The sequence below is a fragment of the Oncorhynchus keta genome, chromosome 11 (assembly GCF_023373465.1).
Source record: "Oncorhynchus keta strain PuntledgeMale-10-30-2019 chromosome 11, Oket_V2, whole genome shotgun sequence".
Taxonomy (NCBI): domain Eukaryota; kingdom Metazoa; phylum Chordata; class Actinopteri; order Salmoniformes; family Salmonidae; genus Oncorhynchus; species Oncorhynchus keta.
Genome location: NC_068431.1, coordinates 37,369,852 through 37,388,963, shown reverse-complemented (window position 1 = coordinate 37,388,963; position 19,112 = coordinate 37,369,852). Strand labels below are relative to the sequence as shown.

The 19,112-nt window shown below is 41.9% G+C and overlaps 1 protein-coding gene across 1 annotated transcript; it reads right to left on the bottom strand.

The window, feature by feature from the left end:
• Nucleotides 1–8,181: 8,181 nt before the first annotated feature.
• nlrc3l1 (NLR family, CARD domain containing 3-like 1) lies at nt 8,182–14,046 on the bottom strand. The gene is made up of 7 exons (XM_035780457.2): nt 13,789–14,046; nt 13,380–13,670; nt 13,145–13,258; nt 12,808–12,882; nt 12,475–12,592; nt 12,101–12,341; nt 8,182–11,883 (listed from the first exon to the last, which is right to left on the bottom strand). Exons 2-7 carry the CDS (start codon nt 13,583–13,585, stop codon nt 10,268–10,270), a joined length of 2,370 nt encoding a protein of 789 aa, XP_035636350.1. The 5' UTR covers nt 13,586–13,670; nt 13,789–14,046; the 3' UTR covers nt 8,182–10,267.
• Nucleotides 14,047–19,112: the final 5,066 nt, after the last annotated feature.

Below are 19,112 nucleotides of genomic sequence, written 5' to 3'. Positions count from 1 at the left end.
ATGTCAACATCGTACTTTCAAAATCTTAGCTAGCAGTCATCATAAATTAAGTTGGCAAATCCTTTCTAATCTGTCATATGAAGAGAAATAATGAAGAGAAATTATACATAAAACCTATCCGTGCCCATCGGCCATTGGACATAAACATTACAACAAGTTGGAAATTGCAAATTAGACAATGAGTGGTTTGGAAGGAATCAGTGGCTAACTGGAAGCATTGCAATGCAATCAATTGCCTGCTATTCAGTGGAGTGGCGGTGTGGGTCTCTTTTCCTTGTTTAAAATGATAAACATTCGACATTGGCCAGACTGTCAATTAAGCATTATTTGTACCACGCTCAAAACAACTTAACTCAGAACTGCAAAATCTGACTTTAGTGAGTTCAGGACAACTGGAAACTTGCGAAAAACAAGATACGCCCGGGAAAATACGTTTTGAACTTTCATCCAACTCAGAATTGTAAATCCGGAACTCGGGCCTTTCTAGAGCACCGACCTAAAGATCATTGACGTCATCATGATTTTTCAGAGTTACCAGTTGTCTTGAAAGCACCATAAATACAGAGAATGCCAGACTTTGATGACCGAATTCGCCCACGAAGGACCGCCGCACCATCTTCCTGTTCAAGGGAGCACAGCACAACAAGGTGAATCCAAAAATGTATTGTATGCTGCTGCATAAATGATGTAATATGTAAGGGAGATCTGTATACTGTAGCTAAGAAAGTAATACTAAGTGTATGTTGTGTAGTAAGCTGTTAGTAGCCCATGTGCCTCACCCTAATCATTTGGTCTATTTTCACCACTTAATTTTGCGTACTGTTCTGACTTGGTGGTGCACATGTAGCCTATAACCTGTTTTTGAGAAATGTAATCATTGAATATTGTCAGAGGTTTCATTGTCTGCTTATATGCCCCCTTTATTTATCCTACGGTTCTGACTTGGTGTACAGGGAGAAAGAACACTAAGAACAGCACATTTTCTGAATTCTGTCGCTGTACATTTCAAAAGTGCTAAACAAATAGTTCTATTGACTACGTCCGTCCTAGCTCAGTCATTAATACCAATCGAAATTACAGATTGCCTCTTATCCGCTTGTCGTCCTCTTATGCCATAGTTTGTACATCTCAATTGTCATGAGAAACTACATTTGTTTAAGCAAGTCAGCCATATCAGCTATGTTTTTTTAAAGGCAGTAAAATGAGGCTGAATTAACTGTTTTACTGCCAGACAAGTCTCCGCTGATAGCCAGGTGTAGCAGTGTTAAGGTGTTGGGACAGCTTTTTGTAGGCCCTAACAGTTTGTGGGCACCGTTTGTCACCGTTATAGTGCAATTAATGTATTATTTAGTGTTGTGGCTTTGCTGGCATGCATCCCACTTTTTTTTGTTGCCCCACCAAGATTTACATGCTAAAATCGCCACTGCTCATGTGCAGGACAAAGTCTAATTTTGAACTGTTCATCCCAGACACCATCCAGAAAATCATTCTGGACTGCACTGATTTGGAGGGAAGGTGTGTTTTTGGAGTGAGATGGACCAAATTAGGAATCCCTGTGGGATGCAGAAACTGCAACAATATCTCTGGAAAACGCCATTATTTCCAGGATTATCCGCTTCAATAACCGAGACACCAGACAAGCTAGCTGCAATCAGGTCAGTGTGGGACAAGTGGGTGGACTGCCTTCCCGTTTTATAACCCCGGGCCCAGCGTTATTGTTGATGAGCAGCTTATGCCATTTAGGGGCCGCTGCCCCTTCAGGCAGTACATACCGTCTAAACGTCTACCGCATGGAATCAAGATTTGGGCTGCCTGTGATGCTGCTTCATCGTATGCGTGGAACTTGCAAGTGTATACAGGGTGGCCAGATGGAGGAGCACCTGAGAAGAACCAAGGGATGCGGGTTGTCCTGGACGTGACACAGGAACTCTGTGGCCACATCACATGCAATAACTTTTTTAATTCGCACAAGCTGAGACAGGAGCTCAAGAGGAAGCTGATGATGGTAGGATCAGTTTGGAAAAAAACAAGCCAGAGGGGATGGGAATGCTGCTTAGGGATGGTAAAATCTGTGGCAAGGAACATCAAAAACTAGAAATCATAATGGATTACAATGCCACAAGGAGGGGTGGACAATTTAGACAAGCTGGTGACTGGCTACAGCTGCAAAAGAAGAACTCTGTGCTGGCCACATCTTGGCGTACAACGCGTTGGTTATCTGGATGGTGTTGAACCCATATTGGAACAGAGGGAAGCTCCAAAGGAGACATCTCTTTCTCGAGGAGCTGGGCAAGGCATTGGTAAGAGCTCAAATCCAGAGGACGCAATATATCCCAAGGACCCCAGCTGCATTGTGAGGAGGATTCAGGACGAGGATGCTGGTGCCCCATCCGCCTGACCCACAGAAACAACAGCTCCAATACCGGAAGTAAGTGTGAGTGATGTTGCTTGTGTGTGTCTTACTCTCCTACCATGGCCTGCTGTAACTATATATGTGAGTGAGATGTTAGTAAAATTCCTGAACCAAGTGTTTTCATCCATCTAGATTGCAGCCAAGAAAAAGCGCTGCGATGCATGTTGACCCAAGGACAGGAAGACGCTGTACACTTGCATCAAGTGCAAGAAATACATTTGCAACACACACAAAGTAAAACTCCGTCCCTCGTGGTGTGTAGACCGGCCTTAATGTGTTCAATGGGGCACATTTATAATTTCCGTGAAATGTATCCTTCCAATTGGTTCAGTTCAAAGCAATAAACATCATTAGTGAAAACCTTGTTTCTTTTATATTTGTTCAAGATCAACATGATTTATTCCACCCATGTCTTGATAGATACATTTACAAAAATCAATTAATATAAACTAATTGCGCTTTTATTGATGTGATCTGGCAGAGGTAAATGGCAAATGTTAACCATATATGCTGTCTACATTAAGTATTTTTACAAATTGTTATGGCTGTGTGTTAACCCAATAATGTTGTTGGTCCATCAGACCAGGGGCCTGTTGCACAAAACTAGGATAAGGGATTAAGCCAGGATATCTTGGTGATCCTGGCTCAATTGATCCGTAATCCGGTTGCACTAAAGATGGATAGGGGGCAGGAGGATATGTTATGGTATAAATTACCATGGAGATTTTTTCTGTGGAGCTAGCCTGCTCCAGACCAGGCTAAATTCCAGGATCTATTTAATCTCATCCCTAATGTCAGTCAGCAGTCACCACAAATGGAAACCAATAGTTATTTCACTGCTCACTATACATTGTTATCACATAACTAGACCCACTGTCATTATTTAAACGTTTGATCATTAATTTCAATGATTTTGGATAAATGATTTTAGATGTTGCCATCATTAGATAATTTACAGTTTCCCATAGACTATATATAAAATGATAGAATATTAGGGCCACAGAGGGAAAAAAAAGACAAGTCATAATATTGTAACCAGTTGTTTTAAAGGAGGACTGTTGTTAAAATGACAGATGCGGGGCATTTCGTGAAATTGTACTTCAGTATGGTTTCATAAACAAAGACATGCTGATGTGCCAGAATATTAAGTATCACATTGTCATAAGTATCAAAACAATATGTAGCTTTTCTGCAGAAAGAACCAGCCTCATAAATTTATGACTTTATCTTCAGTGTGGCCCTAGTACTCTGTCATATAAACAAATACACATTCCATATGAATATAAAAACACAATGTGTAACATTATGTTCCTTTATTGAATAAGGACAAAACAAAGCAGGTAAACCATCAGCTCCTTTCGAAACTGAAGTCACAGTGACTCTACAAGATGGAAAGCACAGAATCCAAGCATATTATACAAAATGATACATACACATTCAAAGGTCTGTATATAACACACCCTGCATGTCTGCACACTAAAATAAATGCAGGACAAATCCATACACATCAACTGAACAGACAAATGAATGGATGCAGTAGCCTCCCTGCAGCCTTGTATTACACACAGTATACCGCACAAACATCATAAGAGGCCAAATTTGTAAAAAAACGAACCCAAAAAAACCCAAATATAGAACTCCTCTTTGATGTCACAGAGTCTTCTGTGGCCAGGGAAGGAGATGAAGACATCTGCTAATGCTTTGATAGCCAGACACACACTCCTTATTGTGCGGCAAATTGTGGCCTTGTTCAGCTGTTCTGCATCCCCCACTGAGTACAGGAAGGCTCCACTAGCAAAAAAGCGCAAGGCCACACAAACCATTTGCTCCACACTCAGTGCATGGCTCCGTGCAGTGCGGTGCTTAATCCTGGGACCCAGTAGTCTGCATAGATACCTGATGCCATCTGCAGAAAACCTGTATCTTTCATATAGATGGTCGTCAGGGAAGGCCAGTGGGTCCAACCGGTCCCTGAAGACCCTTTCTCGCCTGAAGGCTCTCCTCAGCACAAGTGCTTCTTCATCCACCACATCTCGCACGAATGGGCATGCCATTGTCAGAGCAGAAAGGAACACACAATTTTGGGCCTTCATATAGGCTAGTGGCCACACCTGGTGCTGGGGGGTGGGCAAAGAGGGCGATGCCTTATAACGATGACTTGGTTGTACTGATTGCTGGGAAAATTAAAAAAAACATAGAAAGATGCCACCGTCCTGTGTGCTCACAATAAGAGCTCATATGTCATGGCTCACTTGACTTTACGAGAATATACCTAATTTTTATTTTGAGCTGTGTCATCTTCTTGGAGCTGGGGGAGGAAATACAAATAATGATTAATACATTTGTGTTACAGTTAGCATACAGTGTACATTGAAGGCATATCTCACCTCCCTCTCAAGTTTTTTTATTTCAAGGTCCAGTTTCCTAATTGTCCTCTTTTTTATTTCGGACTCCAGTGCAAGATTTTCCATCTTTCTTCTTGTACTGAATGTCTATGTCTGCCAGTTCTATTTGGCGCCGGAGGTGGTTGCCATACAACTTTCTGATAGCTTGTGAGCTCTGTGAACACAATACAATTAGCGCAGCTGGAATTTGGCAGGATGTGGTGTCCTTTTATTAATACGCACTATGTTGCCAGGCTGGTTTTCCCACTGTATAGCATCTGGGTCCTGTAAAAGAAATTAGATTTTTTGATTTTGATGAGGACTCCTCACCATTGTAGAGTAAATAGTACTCACAGTCTTACCATGATACCTCATGCCTTCTGGAATCCAGAGAGATGGTCTCCTCCTCATCATCGTCTCCATCATGTGCTGTTGCTGCTGCACTGGGGCCTTCACCCTATCACATTTAATCGGATTCATATTGAAGCTAGTAGACAAGACATGCCAGGCCTACAGTATGCCTTTGATGGAGTACTCACTGGATCAGCATCGTCTGGTGCTTGTGCTGGTGGCTCTAACAGGAACACAGTGCTGCCAGACACTGCAAGGCAATAGGTAAACCAAAGTCAGACAGTCCAAATTGATTCAATATGAATGTGGTTGTATCCCATGTAGAGATGGAAGGACATACCTTGAATGAAGCGGGTGGCATCTTGGGAGGAACCTATGCTCGTCTCTTTCCCCCAGGGATCCCCTCTAAGACGGGCCTGCCTTTATTTAGCTCCAAGGCCATGTCCTCTGCTGGGGTAAGGTCAGCCTTTGGTGACCCACCACCCGTGCCTTGTCTGTGGGTATTCTTTTTCACTGCTAAAACAGTACAGACAATGTGTGAGCAGGCACCTTCTGGGTACAATATATGCTTGTGCTTTGTTAAATATTAGTCAGGGACCATACCATTCTGCAGAATGTTCTTGTATTTGATTTTGACCTGCTGCCATGTCCGTTTTGGCCCGTTCATGTTTAATCTACACACACACACACACACATTTAATGGAGTCACACTGCAAAAAATTACTTGGTATTTTTGTCTTGTTTTCAGTAAAAATAATCAACAAAAAAAAAATTAAAGATGTATTTTCTTGATTTGCTAAATGACCTAGCAAAATAAATATAGTTTAGACAAAAAATATAAACTTTAAGTAAATGTGTGCTTAAAACAAGCAAATAAAAAAATCTGTCAATATAATAAAAATTCTCTTGAAATAAGTTCACTTTTTCCATAAACACTTAATTTTAGAAAAGTTCTCGTTTCACTGGCAGATTTTTTTGCTTATTTTCCTAGGTAATTTTGCTCAAGAAAATATTCAAGATGTTTTTTAGATATTTTTTTTTAACTGAAAACAAGACAAGAAATACATTTTTGCAGTGCAGTGAGCAACCGACCTTGGGTCGTTTGAAAGGCGCTATATAAATTAAAGTGATTATTATTATAGCTCATCTATTTATTCAATTAAATTTTATTTATATAGCACTTTTCACAATTGTTTCATTCTGTCAAAGCAGCTTTACATTCATGAAAGCAGGAGAAACACAAAAAAAACGGTGGACAACATTAGAAGCAGAGTACAACGGCTAAGATTAAACCGTACTGAGCGTAGTAACGTTAAATAATAATGTAAGGCTTTAATAATAATTTATCATAGCTTTATACAGTGTGATGGACTTACTTTACACAATTTCACTCATATCTGCAGTGCATTTCAATTAAACATTTAACCGTTTCATAATTACAGTACAACTGCGTTTTTGGAGATGTGAATTAAATATTTGAATTGTAATTGTGATGTTTCAGCGGAGCGGTGAGTGTGTAATTGTGCACTACTTACGCATTCAGGCGGTCTGCAATACTTTGCCACGCTTTTTCTCTTTGCTTTATCACTGTGGCGGTGTTGCCTTTCTTCTTAATTATATATTTTACCTCCTCGTATGCCTCCATGAGGATTTGTGCTTCCGACGGGGAAAGGTACGCGGCTCTAGTTGCCATGGTAAATCAGTTAATCTGTGGCGGGGTCTATTTGAGTGAGCCGTGAGCGCGCACCTATCCAGGATTGGTTTCACCTGGTTTAATGAATCCGTGTCTGCTCATCCTGGCTTGGTCTTTGTGCAACCAATTAAGCCTGGACGCACATGTTTTGGCTTCATTGAGCTCAGCTTAGTCATTTATCCCGGATGTCTTAATTCTACTTTTGTGCAACAGGCCCCTGCAAACATTGGATGAATAACAAAACCCTTCTGTGGTGTTCATGTTTAAGAAAAATACTTTAAAGTACTACTTAAGTAGTTTTTTAGGGTATCTGTACATTACTATTTATATTTGACAACATTTACTTCCCTACATTCCTAAAGAAAATATTGTACTTTTTACTTCAAACATTTTCCATGAAAACCAAAAGTACTTGTTACATTTTGAATGCTTAGCAGGACAGGAAAATGGTCAAATTCAAGCACTTATCAAAAGAACATTTGGTCATCCCTACCGCCTCTGGTCTGGCAGTCTCAATAAACACATGCAACTTTTGTAAATAATGTCTGTGTGCACCAGGCTATCCATACATTTTAAAAACAAGAAAATGGTGCTGTCTGCTTTGCTTAATATAAGGAAATTTAAATTATTTATACTTTTACCTTTTAATACTTAAGTATGTTTTAGTAATTACATTTACTTTTGATACTTAGATATTTAAAACCAAACACTATTTTACTGACTTTCACTTTGACCTTTTTAATAGAAAGTTACTCAAGTATGATAATTGGGTACTTTTTGTACCACGTAGCATTTCTATTGCTCCATCTAGTGATAAGTCATATGGATTCTAATGCGATCCTGAGGACTCACATAATAGGGATAGATAAATACATTCAATTGTTGACTTTTTTTGCCACAGACTCTGTAATCTAGATTAAAGGCAATTTAGTTCAGAGGGAACTTCTCTTCATCTGCCCTTATTTTTTCACATCTGTTAGAAATGGATTCAATTGTGTTTTATATGACGGAGAGACCACAACTGTTCTGGAAGTAGACAGCCATTGCAAATAAGGTTGCATCATGTCATTTATGTGCACCTTGTAAGCACATGTAAATGCATTAGTGTTTTATATCAGCTCACCATTGTGTAAAGCAGGGAGGCCCCCCTTCTGTAGGCCTGCGAATCACTTTCCAAATGTTTTATATATATATATATTTTTTTCAATTTAAAGTTTTAAGTTCTTGTTTTTCGATCAACCAACAAAACACATTCCACATTCACAGATGTGACAGGCTTTAAAAAAATAAGTCACAAAATAATACATTTGAAAAAATAAAAATACAATTAAAATGAATGATAAAGTCAAATAAAAGCATTTATTTTTCTTAATCTATATATTTCCCTTGGTACATATATATATATACACACACATACGCACATATACATACACACACATACGCACACGTACTCAAAAACTAAATTAAAATAAAAACACACAAAAAACAACAACATATAACACTTGCAGCAGCACTATCAAGGTTCTTATCAGCTATTTCAAGCATTCGCTGAGACGACGGGCCAATAATTCGTTTTTAGGTTTTACAGTACCTTACACAACATGTATCTGCGCATTTCAAGAGGAAGAAAGTCAATCTGGTCAATCCACATTTTAAATGTAGGGGGGTATTAGAGGCCCACAATAGAAGAATACATTTCTTAGCAAAGTATGTAATAGTCATAAGCAAATTTTCTCCGTCAGGATCAAGAACAAAGTCCTGCTGGGCATTAAGAAGATAGATACACGGGGTCATATCAAACTGTACCTCTAGTATTTTCTGTGCAGCAGTATGTGCCAGAATCTGGCAATCACCCTACAGCTCCAAAATACATGCATATAGGTTCCACTTTCAGAGGTACATCTTTTACAGTTAGGAGACATATCGGTTTTCATTCTATGGAGTCTCAAAGGAGTATAATACAATTTGTAATTAGATTCTTTAATTTTTACACTGGTAGAGGAGCAGTATACCCTGTCGCAAACCTCAGCCCATAACTCATCACTGATAGTCAGACCAAGGTCCTTTTCCGAGATTATTTTCAAAGGAGTAAAGGAGGAGCTTCCTTTCTCAGAAAGGAGTCTATAGATGTAAGATATTTTGCCTTTAATGGATTGTGCTGTGACAAGAAGGGTTTCAACTTCATTCAACTGAGTTCTAAACCTCCTCTTGGAGGTAAATGAGGAAATTACATGTCTAATTTGAAGATATTTTAAAAAATGGGATCTTGGCACATCTAATTCACTGCAGAGCTCTTGAAAGGATTTCAGTGTAGTGGTTTTCTGATGAAATAGGTCTGAAAAGGTCCTGATTCCTAGAGTATGCCAAAGATTAAAGTTGGCATCCCTCAGGGCTTTTGGCAAGTCTGGGTTGCCTACTATAGGCGAGTGAGAACATATTTGGGAGGAAATGCCCCAAATGTTTTTTAAATATTTTTTTCATGAACTCAGTTGGGATCTCAACTTGCTGTGAGTTAGAATAGTAGAATACACAAGGTGCCAGGGTTGGGGTCAATTCCATTTACATTCAGGAAATACAATTAAATTCCAACTCCAATTATCTTCTAATGCTTTTCAATGAGGAAAATGTAGATTTGGGTTTACTTTCTGAATTTAAATGTAATTGACCCAACCCTGCAAGGTGCAATTTTGAAATTTGGTTGTGCATCTGAAATGTCACTTAATTAGATTGGTAAGTAAGTCTAGCCAGCTATCTAAAGTTGTAGTAATCATGGTCAAATTACCATCCAGGGGCCCCCATTGATTTTGTTAGTAATTCTCACTCAGATATCATATTCAAAAACTGCTAACATTTCTCTCGACCGCATGGCAAAATGTGTAGAATTGCCGAAAACTTGCTTTAAAACTGCAACATTTGCTGTAAGCCCCATGGCAAAATGTGTAGAATTACAGGAAATTAAATGGTTTCTCTTCCTTGTCGAGGGGTCCACTAAAATGTTTTGCCCGCAAAAGGCTTGGGGCTGGCGCTGACTGCATGTGTGGGTACACAGACCTGTGCGCTACTGCGGCCTGTCGTGAGTTAGGAATTTGTGACCCCCCCCACCCCCATCAGTTGCACATACCTAGTGTAAAACATCATCACAATGTTATATTAAGTATACAGTCAATACATATGACTGCCTATGAATGTAATTTGTCACATCCCTTTCACTCTTCTGTGTCTCAGTAGTATAGTAGTGTAATGCTACTGCCACCTTGTGGCTACTTCTCATGACATATTTCCACAATACTACCACAGTTGAGTAGTTACAAAGGAACCCTGAAGTAATCCATATCTTTCTTCCCCAATTCCCTTATAAAAGTTTGTCTAACTATACAACCCATATTTCAAACCTAATATATACATCTTTATAAATACTGTAGTCAGTCATTGGTTCTTCACAGAGTTTGAGTGGCTGCGTCTGGGAGCTTCAGCACCAACACCAAGCTCGTCCAGGCAGCACTGCAGGTTTGCGTTCCTGTCAGGGTAGTGGTTCTCTTTAATCTTCTTCCTGATAATGGCGGCCGTCTCCTCAGAGGCCGATGAGCATTTGTTCTTATCGGGTAGGAAGCGTTGTAGCAGCTCCTGATTGGCTGTCTGGGCCATGCCCAACAGGAAGCGCAGGAAGACATCCAGGTTTCCATCGGGGCTCTGTAAGCTTCTCTCTATAGCACTGCGGTGCATGTCCAGCAGCCCGGGGTCCTTGAACATGCGTGAGAACTTGCTATTCCGTGGCTGCTGCAGGACGTTCTGCCCCGTACACCTCCAGGTGAGGAACACGTAGAGGGCAGCCAGGTATTCTTGGATGGTGGGGTGGATGAAGGTCTGGATCCTCTCCTGGTACATGACAAACTGCTCGATCAGGAACTCAATGCACAGGCCACTATTGGTGACAGCCTCAGCGACATCCACACCGCAGTCCTTCCAGGTGGCCTTGCCAATGACCATCTGGTTTTTCTCCAGCATTGTAAAGGCTAGTTTGCCCAGATTAATCAGGAAGTCCCTCTCCTCTTCCGGGGTGCGGGAGGCTGAGCCCCTGGCACCACGCACATGCAGGTGCACCAGCAGCAAGCGAGTGTATATCAGGGTCAGCCCCTTGGGCAGCTCTGCATCCGGCCCCTTCTCCCTAAACGTGTGCTGGAAAACCTCCCGCACCACACAGCAGAACATGGGCAGATGGCACATGATGTGGAGGGTCTTGCAGGAGGTCAGGTGGGCAATCACCTTATCGGCCTGTGCCGGGTCCTGAAACCTCCTCCTGAAGTACACTTCCTTCTGTTCGTTGGTGAAGCCACGGACCTCCAACACCTGGTGCACAGACTCTGGGGGCAGCCGACTAGAGGTGAGGGGGCGAGAGATGATCCAGAGGAGAGACGAGGGGAGCAGGTTGCCCCTAATCAGGTTGGTTACCACCACGTGCATGGCGGCTGGTTCAGTGCTGTCACACCAAGTCTCGGTGCGGTGGAAGTCCAGGGAATGTGCATACTCGTCCAGCCCGTCACAGATGAACATGACCTTGCCTTCGTCGCACTCGAAGGTGGGCAACGCCTTGGTCTCGGGGTAGAGAGTGTGGACGATCTCCAGGAGGCTAATCTTCAGTTTCAGCATGAGGTTGAGCTCTTTGAAGGGCAGTGGGAACAGGAAGTAGACATGATTGTGCTTGCGCTCCTCTGCCCAGTCCATGATGAACTTCTGTACGGCCATAGACTTCCCTACCCCGGCGATGCCGTTGGTCACTATATGACTCACATGCTTCTCATAAATCACATCGGGGTCAAAGATCTGGCTACAGGTGATCCGCTTCTCTTCCTTGCGATTGGTGGACAGCTTGTCGATCTTTCTGACCTCGTGCTCGATGTTGGGCCCAGCATTGCCTCGGTCTGTTATATAGAGCTCATTAAAGATACTGTCAAAGGCCTTATGCTCTCCCTGCTGGGCAACACCCTCACACACCCAGCTGTACTTTCTCAACAGAGTGCCTCTCAGCTCATAACGCACCTCATCTGCACAGAGAGAACACAGGCATTAAAAAAGGCACAGTCTAGTATATTTCCTGTTCAATGGCCATTTAAATTCAACATTTTAGTGTATAACCCATTGGTTCTTGAAGTACTGTATAATGTATAAATAGCTCAACTATTACCCTATCATAACTCAAAGTTTACATTTGTTACTTATCGTTATTACATGAATCAAATGAAATAAAGCCAACGTGCATACTTTTCTTGCAGAGGTCCGTGAGGTAGGCATCCAGGCGTTTGAGGCCCATGTCCTTCAGCAGGGCCTTGGTGAGCTGCAGGGCCACCTCTAGGTCATAAAACTCCAGTAGTCTATCCACCAGGTCCACCATGTCCATGCCCTGGGGAGGAGAGCTGAATGACTCTGGGTAGCGCTTCCACAGCGTGATCTTAAATGTCCTCAAATCATCCTTCCCCAGTTTCTCCAGTGTCTTCCTGATGGCCTGGGGTCCACAGAATACAATTAAAACAAGAGAAAAGCAATTCTCATCCACTACACTTAACTTTAGGGACATGTTAACATTTGTTGCTGAACATACAGTACATCACCTAGACTAGAGTGAAGTGTGAGCCCACCTTGAAGGTGAAGTCTACAGTCAGGGCAGGGTGCCTCTTCTCGTCTGGGTTTTTGATCAGCTCTGGTCTCGGAGGTTCCACTGCAGGACCCTCTTCTTTAGGTGCAGCGTCTTGAGACCTGGAGAGGCGGTGGAAGATTAAATATTGCGACACATACTAGTGCATGAGCCTATCCACCGATTTGACTATTTGTAAACAAATGGACATACATGCACCAACGTTATACTCAGGAATAAATACTCAGATAAACGTATGCATAATTACACCCTAATAACACACTTCAACCGATTGCATCCTGTCTGTGCCTGATCAAACATGGATGACTTTTCTTACTTCCTGGTTCTGGTCTCACAGTCACTGTCTACGGAGTAGCCACTGGAGTAAGACTCTGTTCTTTCCAGCTGGACTCTAAATAGAACATCACATGGAAAATGAATTAATCATCAGCAGTAGTGAACTAGTGCTGCTTCAAGGAACCGTTCACATAATATAACTAATATGTTCACGTACTGTAGTCCTTTAACGGTCTGTGTTCCTGTTTCGTGTTAATACTTTGTAAAGAAAAATGTAACGCAAGTGTATGTATTTTGTGTGTGACCAAATGCTTTTCATTTTACTGTATGTTAATGTAAGTGTATGAGTGTCTATAAATCAACATGTTTTAGTGTACCTAGTAGCAGACAGCTCAGTTTCTTCATCCAGTTCATCAGATGGCCAGAATTGTGTATCACTATTTACCGAATTGTAGCTGTGGACCGGGGTTTGAGCCCTTTCCACATCATGCCTGCCAAACACACCAAATAAACACACACACAAACTATGAATGATTGAGGATGGGGAAAGGGACAAGCTTAATTCTGGGCACATGACATGTGCTGTGTGTTGTGGTATGGTCAGTGTCTCACCAGTGAGTAGTGTCCATGGGTCTCAGGCCATCTCCCAGGTCCAGGGAGGGTCTCCTCTCAGGCACATAGAAAGCCTCCTCTCCCTCATCAGACATAGAGATTGTACTTCTTCCGCGGCCATACACACCCTCTCCCAAGGGAAAACTGACATCTGATATAGTTTCCTCTCCATCGTGCTCCATCATGTCAGAGCCTCGCCCAGCCATCCTGGAGGACCTCCAGTGTACAGGTTCCGGGTCACAGTTCAAAGTCTGACGTCAATGGCTACTTGAATATTGCCAGACAGTAGACCTGTGTTGCAAGAAAATAAAAAAAACACCCATACCAGTCGATCACATTTTTACCATTATCATAAATAATACTATAACAATTACATATTTGTTGCAACTTGCGAATAGGTCTCTCTTACCAAGAAAAAAAGCTGAAAATATCGAAGCTTTCTGTTCCCGAGGAGAGCTTGTTTTGAAACCTCTGGCCTCATACATTCACCTGTTTGCCTCATTTATGGCGATTCACTTTACTAAAGCATAATGTGTACGCGTTCAAAATAAACGTAACATAACCCTAGAGCTAATAAACGGCAAATGTTCCCGGTTAAAATGCGAAATATAGACCACAGACAGGGCCGCAGTAACTTTTGACTCCGACAAACAGGAACAGTAAAGTATTATCACAGATATAACAATGAGACAGATATTTCACCCGGATGTTTAAATGTGAAGCATCCGGTTGGCGTTTCCACTCACTGCCAAATATGGTAGAGAGGAAGCCCAATGGCCGGCAGTGGGAGAAGACGGAACGAGATACATTTGGCCGATATTCTAATGATGTACTCATCGATTAAACGTTTAATCTCAAATGTTCTGTTCCCAGAACTACAATCTGTTATAGACAGAGTTGACTAAGTTTTGTGAACTTTACCCTTTGCCAAAGTTTCACAAAATTGCGTTGTTTAGAAGAAGTGCAAAGGCGAATAGAGTTATTGCACACGCGCACTTCACAGAATAGGCGTTCCCCAACGGAAATATGCAAATATTGTCTAGAACGGGCCAATAGAATCTTGCTAGTTCTGTCCACTATGGCTAATTTGTTCCCATTTGAAATGACAGGCTGTGGTATATCTTGGTTTAGTCATAAAAATCTTTGATACTATTCTGCATAACGCTGACGTCACTTTAAAATAAAATGTTTTATGATGAAACCTTCAAAATAAAAGCCCACATTGTAATATCATCAGCTGATTAAAAATGTATTGAATGTTAGGGTATATCAATGGCTTCTTGTATTGTGTCAACAAGAAAACATAAGTCATTTATGAAAACAAATAAAAAATATGGTTTTAAATTATTATTATTTAAAGACCAACAATGAAAAAATACAATGTTGACACTGGTATGTTAAGTACATTGAACTGTAGAGAGAAAACTTTACTACCTGTCTCAGCTAAAGGGGTGGGAAATAATTAGTAGCGTCTACTAACCAAATATGGTTCGTTTTGAGGGTGCTCCACCCCCTACATAGCCCCCGATACAATACATATTGGATTGTAGAGAGAACTTTTCTACCTGTCTCAGCTAAAGTTAGGTGGGAAATACTTAGTATGATTCGTTTTTGGAGGGGGACTGTGTCATACATATCCAGTAGCAATTCTCCGCCCCCTCCCTTTAGCTGAGACTTTGCTCCCGAGTGGCGCAGCGGTCCAAGGCACTGCATCCCAGTGCTGGAGGCGTCACTACAGACCCTTGTTCGATTCCAGGCTGTATCACAACCGGCCGTGATTGGGAGTCCCATAGGGCATCGCACAATTGGCCCAGCATTGTCCGGGTTAGGGTTTGGCCGGGGTAGGCCGTCATTGTAAATAAGAATTTGTTCTTATCTGACTTGCCTGATAAAAATGTAAAAAGCTGAGACAGGTAGAAAAGTTCTCTACAACCCAATATGTATTTAATATATAGTGTCTTGCATTGGGTGCTATGGAAGGGGTGGAGTAAAAAGCCAGCAGCAGGTCGTGTGACACAGCCTCCCTCAAAAACAAACTATATTTGGTTAGTAGAGACCCTAATGAATATTTTCCACTTTAGCTGAGAGAGCTGTATTTTTCTCTCTACAACCAAATGTGTATCCCATGTACATTGCAGTGAATGGAGTGGGTTGAGTAAGGAGCACTCTGTATTAAACCCATCACTCAACACAAGAGTCCAATTTAAGTTTTTGCAGAAGTAAATGCAATATAGCAAGCAAAACACTGGAATGGTAGATTTGCAGTGGAAGAATGTGCAAAGGAGCAAAATAAATAAATAAATATAGTAGGGGGAGAGGTAGTTGTTTGGGCTAAATTATAGATGGGCTATGTACAGGTGCAGTAATCTGTGAGCTACTCTGACAGCCGGTGCTTAAAGCTAGTGAGGGAGATAAGTATTTCCAGTTTCAGAGATTTTTGTAGTTCGTTCTAGTCATTGGCAGCAGAGAACTGGAAGGAGAGGCCTGTTGGAGCGCGTGCTACAGGTGGGTGCTGCTATGGTGACCAGCAAGCTGAGATAAGGGGGGACTTTACCTAGCAGGGTCTTGTAGATGACCTGGAGCCAGTGGGTTGGGCGATGAGTATGAAGCGAGGGCCAGCCAACAAGAGCGTACAGGTCGCAGTGGTGGGTAGTATATGGGGCTTTGGTGACGAAAAGGATGGCACTGTGATAGACTGCATCCAATTTATTGGAGGCTATTTTGTAAATGACATTGCCGAAATCAAGGATCGGTAGGATGGTTAGTTTTACAAGGGTATGTTTGGTAGCATGAGTGAAGGATGCTTTGTTGCGAAATAGGTAGCCAATTCTAGATTTAACTTTGTATTGGAGATGTTTGATGTGAGTCTGGAAGGAGAATTTACAGTCTAACCAGACATCTAGGTATTTGTAGTTGTCCACATATTCAAAGTCAGAACCGTCCAGAGTAGTGGTGATGGATGGGCGGGCAGGTGCAGGCAGCGATCGGTTGAAGAGCATGCATTTAGTTTTACTTGTATTTAAGAGCAATTGGAGGCCACGGAAGGAGAGTTGTATGGCATTGAAGCTCGTCTGGAGGGTTGTTAACAGTGTCCAAAATGTTGTCTGAAAATGTTGTAGTTAGGGATGAAGATTTCATAATTTTTGGTGGTCTTCCTAAGCCAGGATTCAGACACGGCTAGAACATCCGGGTTGGCAGAGTGTGCTAAAGCAGTGAATAAAACAAACTTAGGGAGGAGGCTTCTAATGTTAACATGCATGAAACCAAGGATATTACGGTTACAGAAGTCATCAAAAGAGAGCGCCTGGGGAATAGGAGTGGAGCTAGGCACTGCAGGGCCTGGATTCACCTCTACATCACCAGAGGAACAGAGGAGGAGTAGGATAAGGATACGGCTAAAAGCTATGAGAATTGGTCGTCCAGAACAGGGGGCGATAAAATAGCTTCAAGGTATAATGTACAGACAAAGGTATGGTAGGATGTGAATACAGTGGAGGTAAACCTAGGTATTGAGTGATGATGAGAGAGATATTGTCTCTAGAAACATCATTGAATCCAGGTGATGTCATCGCATGTGTGGGTGGGAGTATCTGGAGCATCAGCATTTATGGGTTTGATTATAGGCTCAAAATGGCCAGAAACAAATAACATTTTTTTCTGAAACTCGTCAGTCTATTCTTGTTCTGAGAAATGAAGGCTATTCCATGAGAGAAATTGCCAAGAAACTGAAGATCTCGTACAACGCTGTGTACTACTCCCTTCACAGAACAGCGCAAACTGGCCCTAACCAGAATAGAAAGAGGAGTGGGAGGTCCCGGTGCACAACTGAGCAAGAGGACAAGTACATCAGTGTCTAGTCTGAGAAACAGACGCCTCACAAGTCCTCAACTGGCAGCATCATTAAATAGTACCAGTCTCAACGTCATCAGTGAAGAGGAGACTCCATCGATATACACAATCTCATTCATACCACTGAACAAAAACAAACCCAACATGTAAATTGTTGGTCCCATGTTTCATGAGCTGAAATAAAATATCCAAGAAATGTTTCATACGCACAAAAAGCGTATTTTGCTCAAATGTTGTTCACAAATTTGTTCACATCCCTATTAGTGAGTACTTCTCCTTTGCCAAGAGAATCCATCCACCTGACAGGTGTGACACATCAAGAAGCTGATTAAATAGTTAGGTGCACCTTGTGTTGGGAACAATAAAAGGACACTAAAATTTGCAATTTTGTCACACAACACAATGCCACATGTCAGGACCCGGTTACGAACCCGGGTCTCCGGAGTGAGAAACAGTCACTTAACCAACTGAGCCACGAATAGTCAGCAGAACCCAGAAGATGAGGCAGACACAGCAGTACTTGAGACGGTGTATTTAATGAAGTAAAAAGTGAAGTCCTTCAGGAAAACATGAAACTCCACAACCTCAAAAGGAATTCCACAAGAACAAAGGTAATCCTCCAAGACAAAAAGGTAAATCCACAAGGTGGTAGGTATAGCATAAAAAGCCTCAAAAGATACTAAAAAATAAATAAACAAGAACAAAAAAAGAATTCCACAAGAGAGTCCACCGGGATCAACAAGAGTTCACAGAATACTAGGGCTGGGTGCTAACATACAAACACAGAGCAAAGAACTGAGGAAAACTAAGGGTTTAAATACAATCAGGGGAAACGAGGCACAGGTGCAAATAATAATGGGGATCAAGGGAAAACAAAAGGTCAAAAAGCACAATAGGGGCATCTAGTGACCAAAAACCGGAACAACCCTGGCCAAATCCTGACAGCCACAGATGTCTCAAGTTTTGAGGGAGTGTGGTATTTGCATGCTGAATGCATGCATGTCCACCAAATCTGTTGCCATATAATTGAATGTTAATTTCTCGACCATAAGCCACCTCCAACATCGTTTTAGAGAATTTGGCAGTATGTCCAACCGGCTTCGCAACAACAGACCAAGTGTATGGCGTCGTGTGATCAAGTGGCTTGCTGATGTCAACGTTGTGAACGGAGTGCCCTATGGTGGCTGTGGGGTTATGGTGTGGGCAGGCATAAGCTACGGAGAATGAACACAATTGCATTTTATCGATGGCATTTTGAATGCACAGAGATACTGTGATGAGAGGCCCAGGATTGTCGTGCCATTCATCCGCCGCCATCACCTCATGTTTCTTTATGATAATGCACGGCCTCATCTCGAAAGGATCTATACACAAGTCCTGGAATTGTGAAAATGTCCCAGTTCTTCCATGGCCTGCATACTCACCAGACATGTCTCAAATTGAGAATGTTTGGGATGCTCTGGATTGACGTGTACGACAGCGTGTTCCAGTTCCCGACAATATCCAGCAACTTTGCAACAGCCTGATCAAACTCTATGCGAAGGAGATGTGTCGCGCTGCATTAGGCAAATGGTGGTCATACAAGATACTGACTGGTTTTCTGATCCACTTCGCAACTCTTTTTTAGAGGTATCTGTGACCAACAGATGCATATCTGTATTCCCATTCATGTGAAATCCATAGATTAGGGCCTAATGAATTTATTCAGACCCCTTGACTTTTTCCACATTTTGTTACGTTACAGCCTTATTCTAAAATTGGCGAAGGGTACCAGAAATGTCTGCAGCAATGAAGGCTCCAAAGAACACATTGGCATTCGTAAATGGAAGAAGTTTGGAACTGCCAAGCCTCTTCATAGACTCTTCCAAACTGAGCAGTCGGGGG

Coding starts and splice junctions, on each gene's coding strand:
- nlrc3l1 (XM_035780457.2), bottom strand. CDS start 13,585: ATGGCTGGGCGAGGCTCTGACATGATGGAGCACGATGGAGAGGAAACT. Junction 13,259..13,379: donor CCCATGGACACTACTCACTG/GTGAGACACTGA, acceptor TGTGTTTGGCAG/GCATGATGTGGAAAGGGCTC. Junction 12,342..12,474: donor CTGTAGACTTCACCTTCAAG/GTGGGCTCACAC, acceptor TGTGGACCCCAG/GCCATCAGGAAGACACTGGA.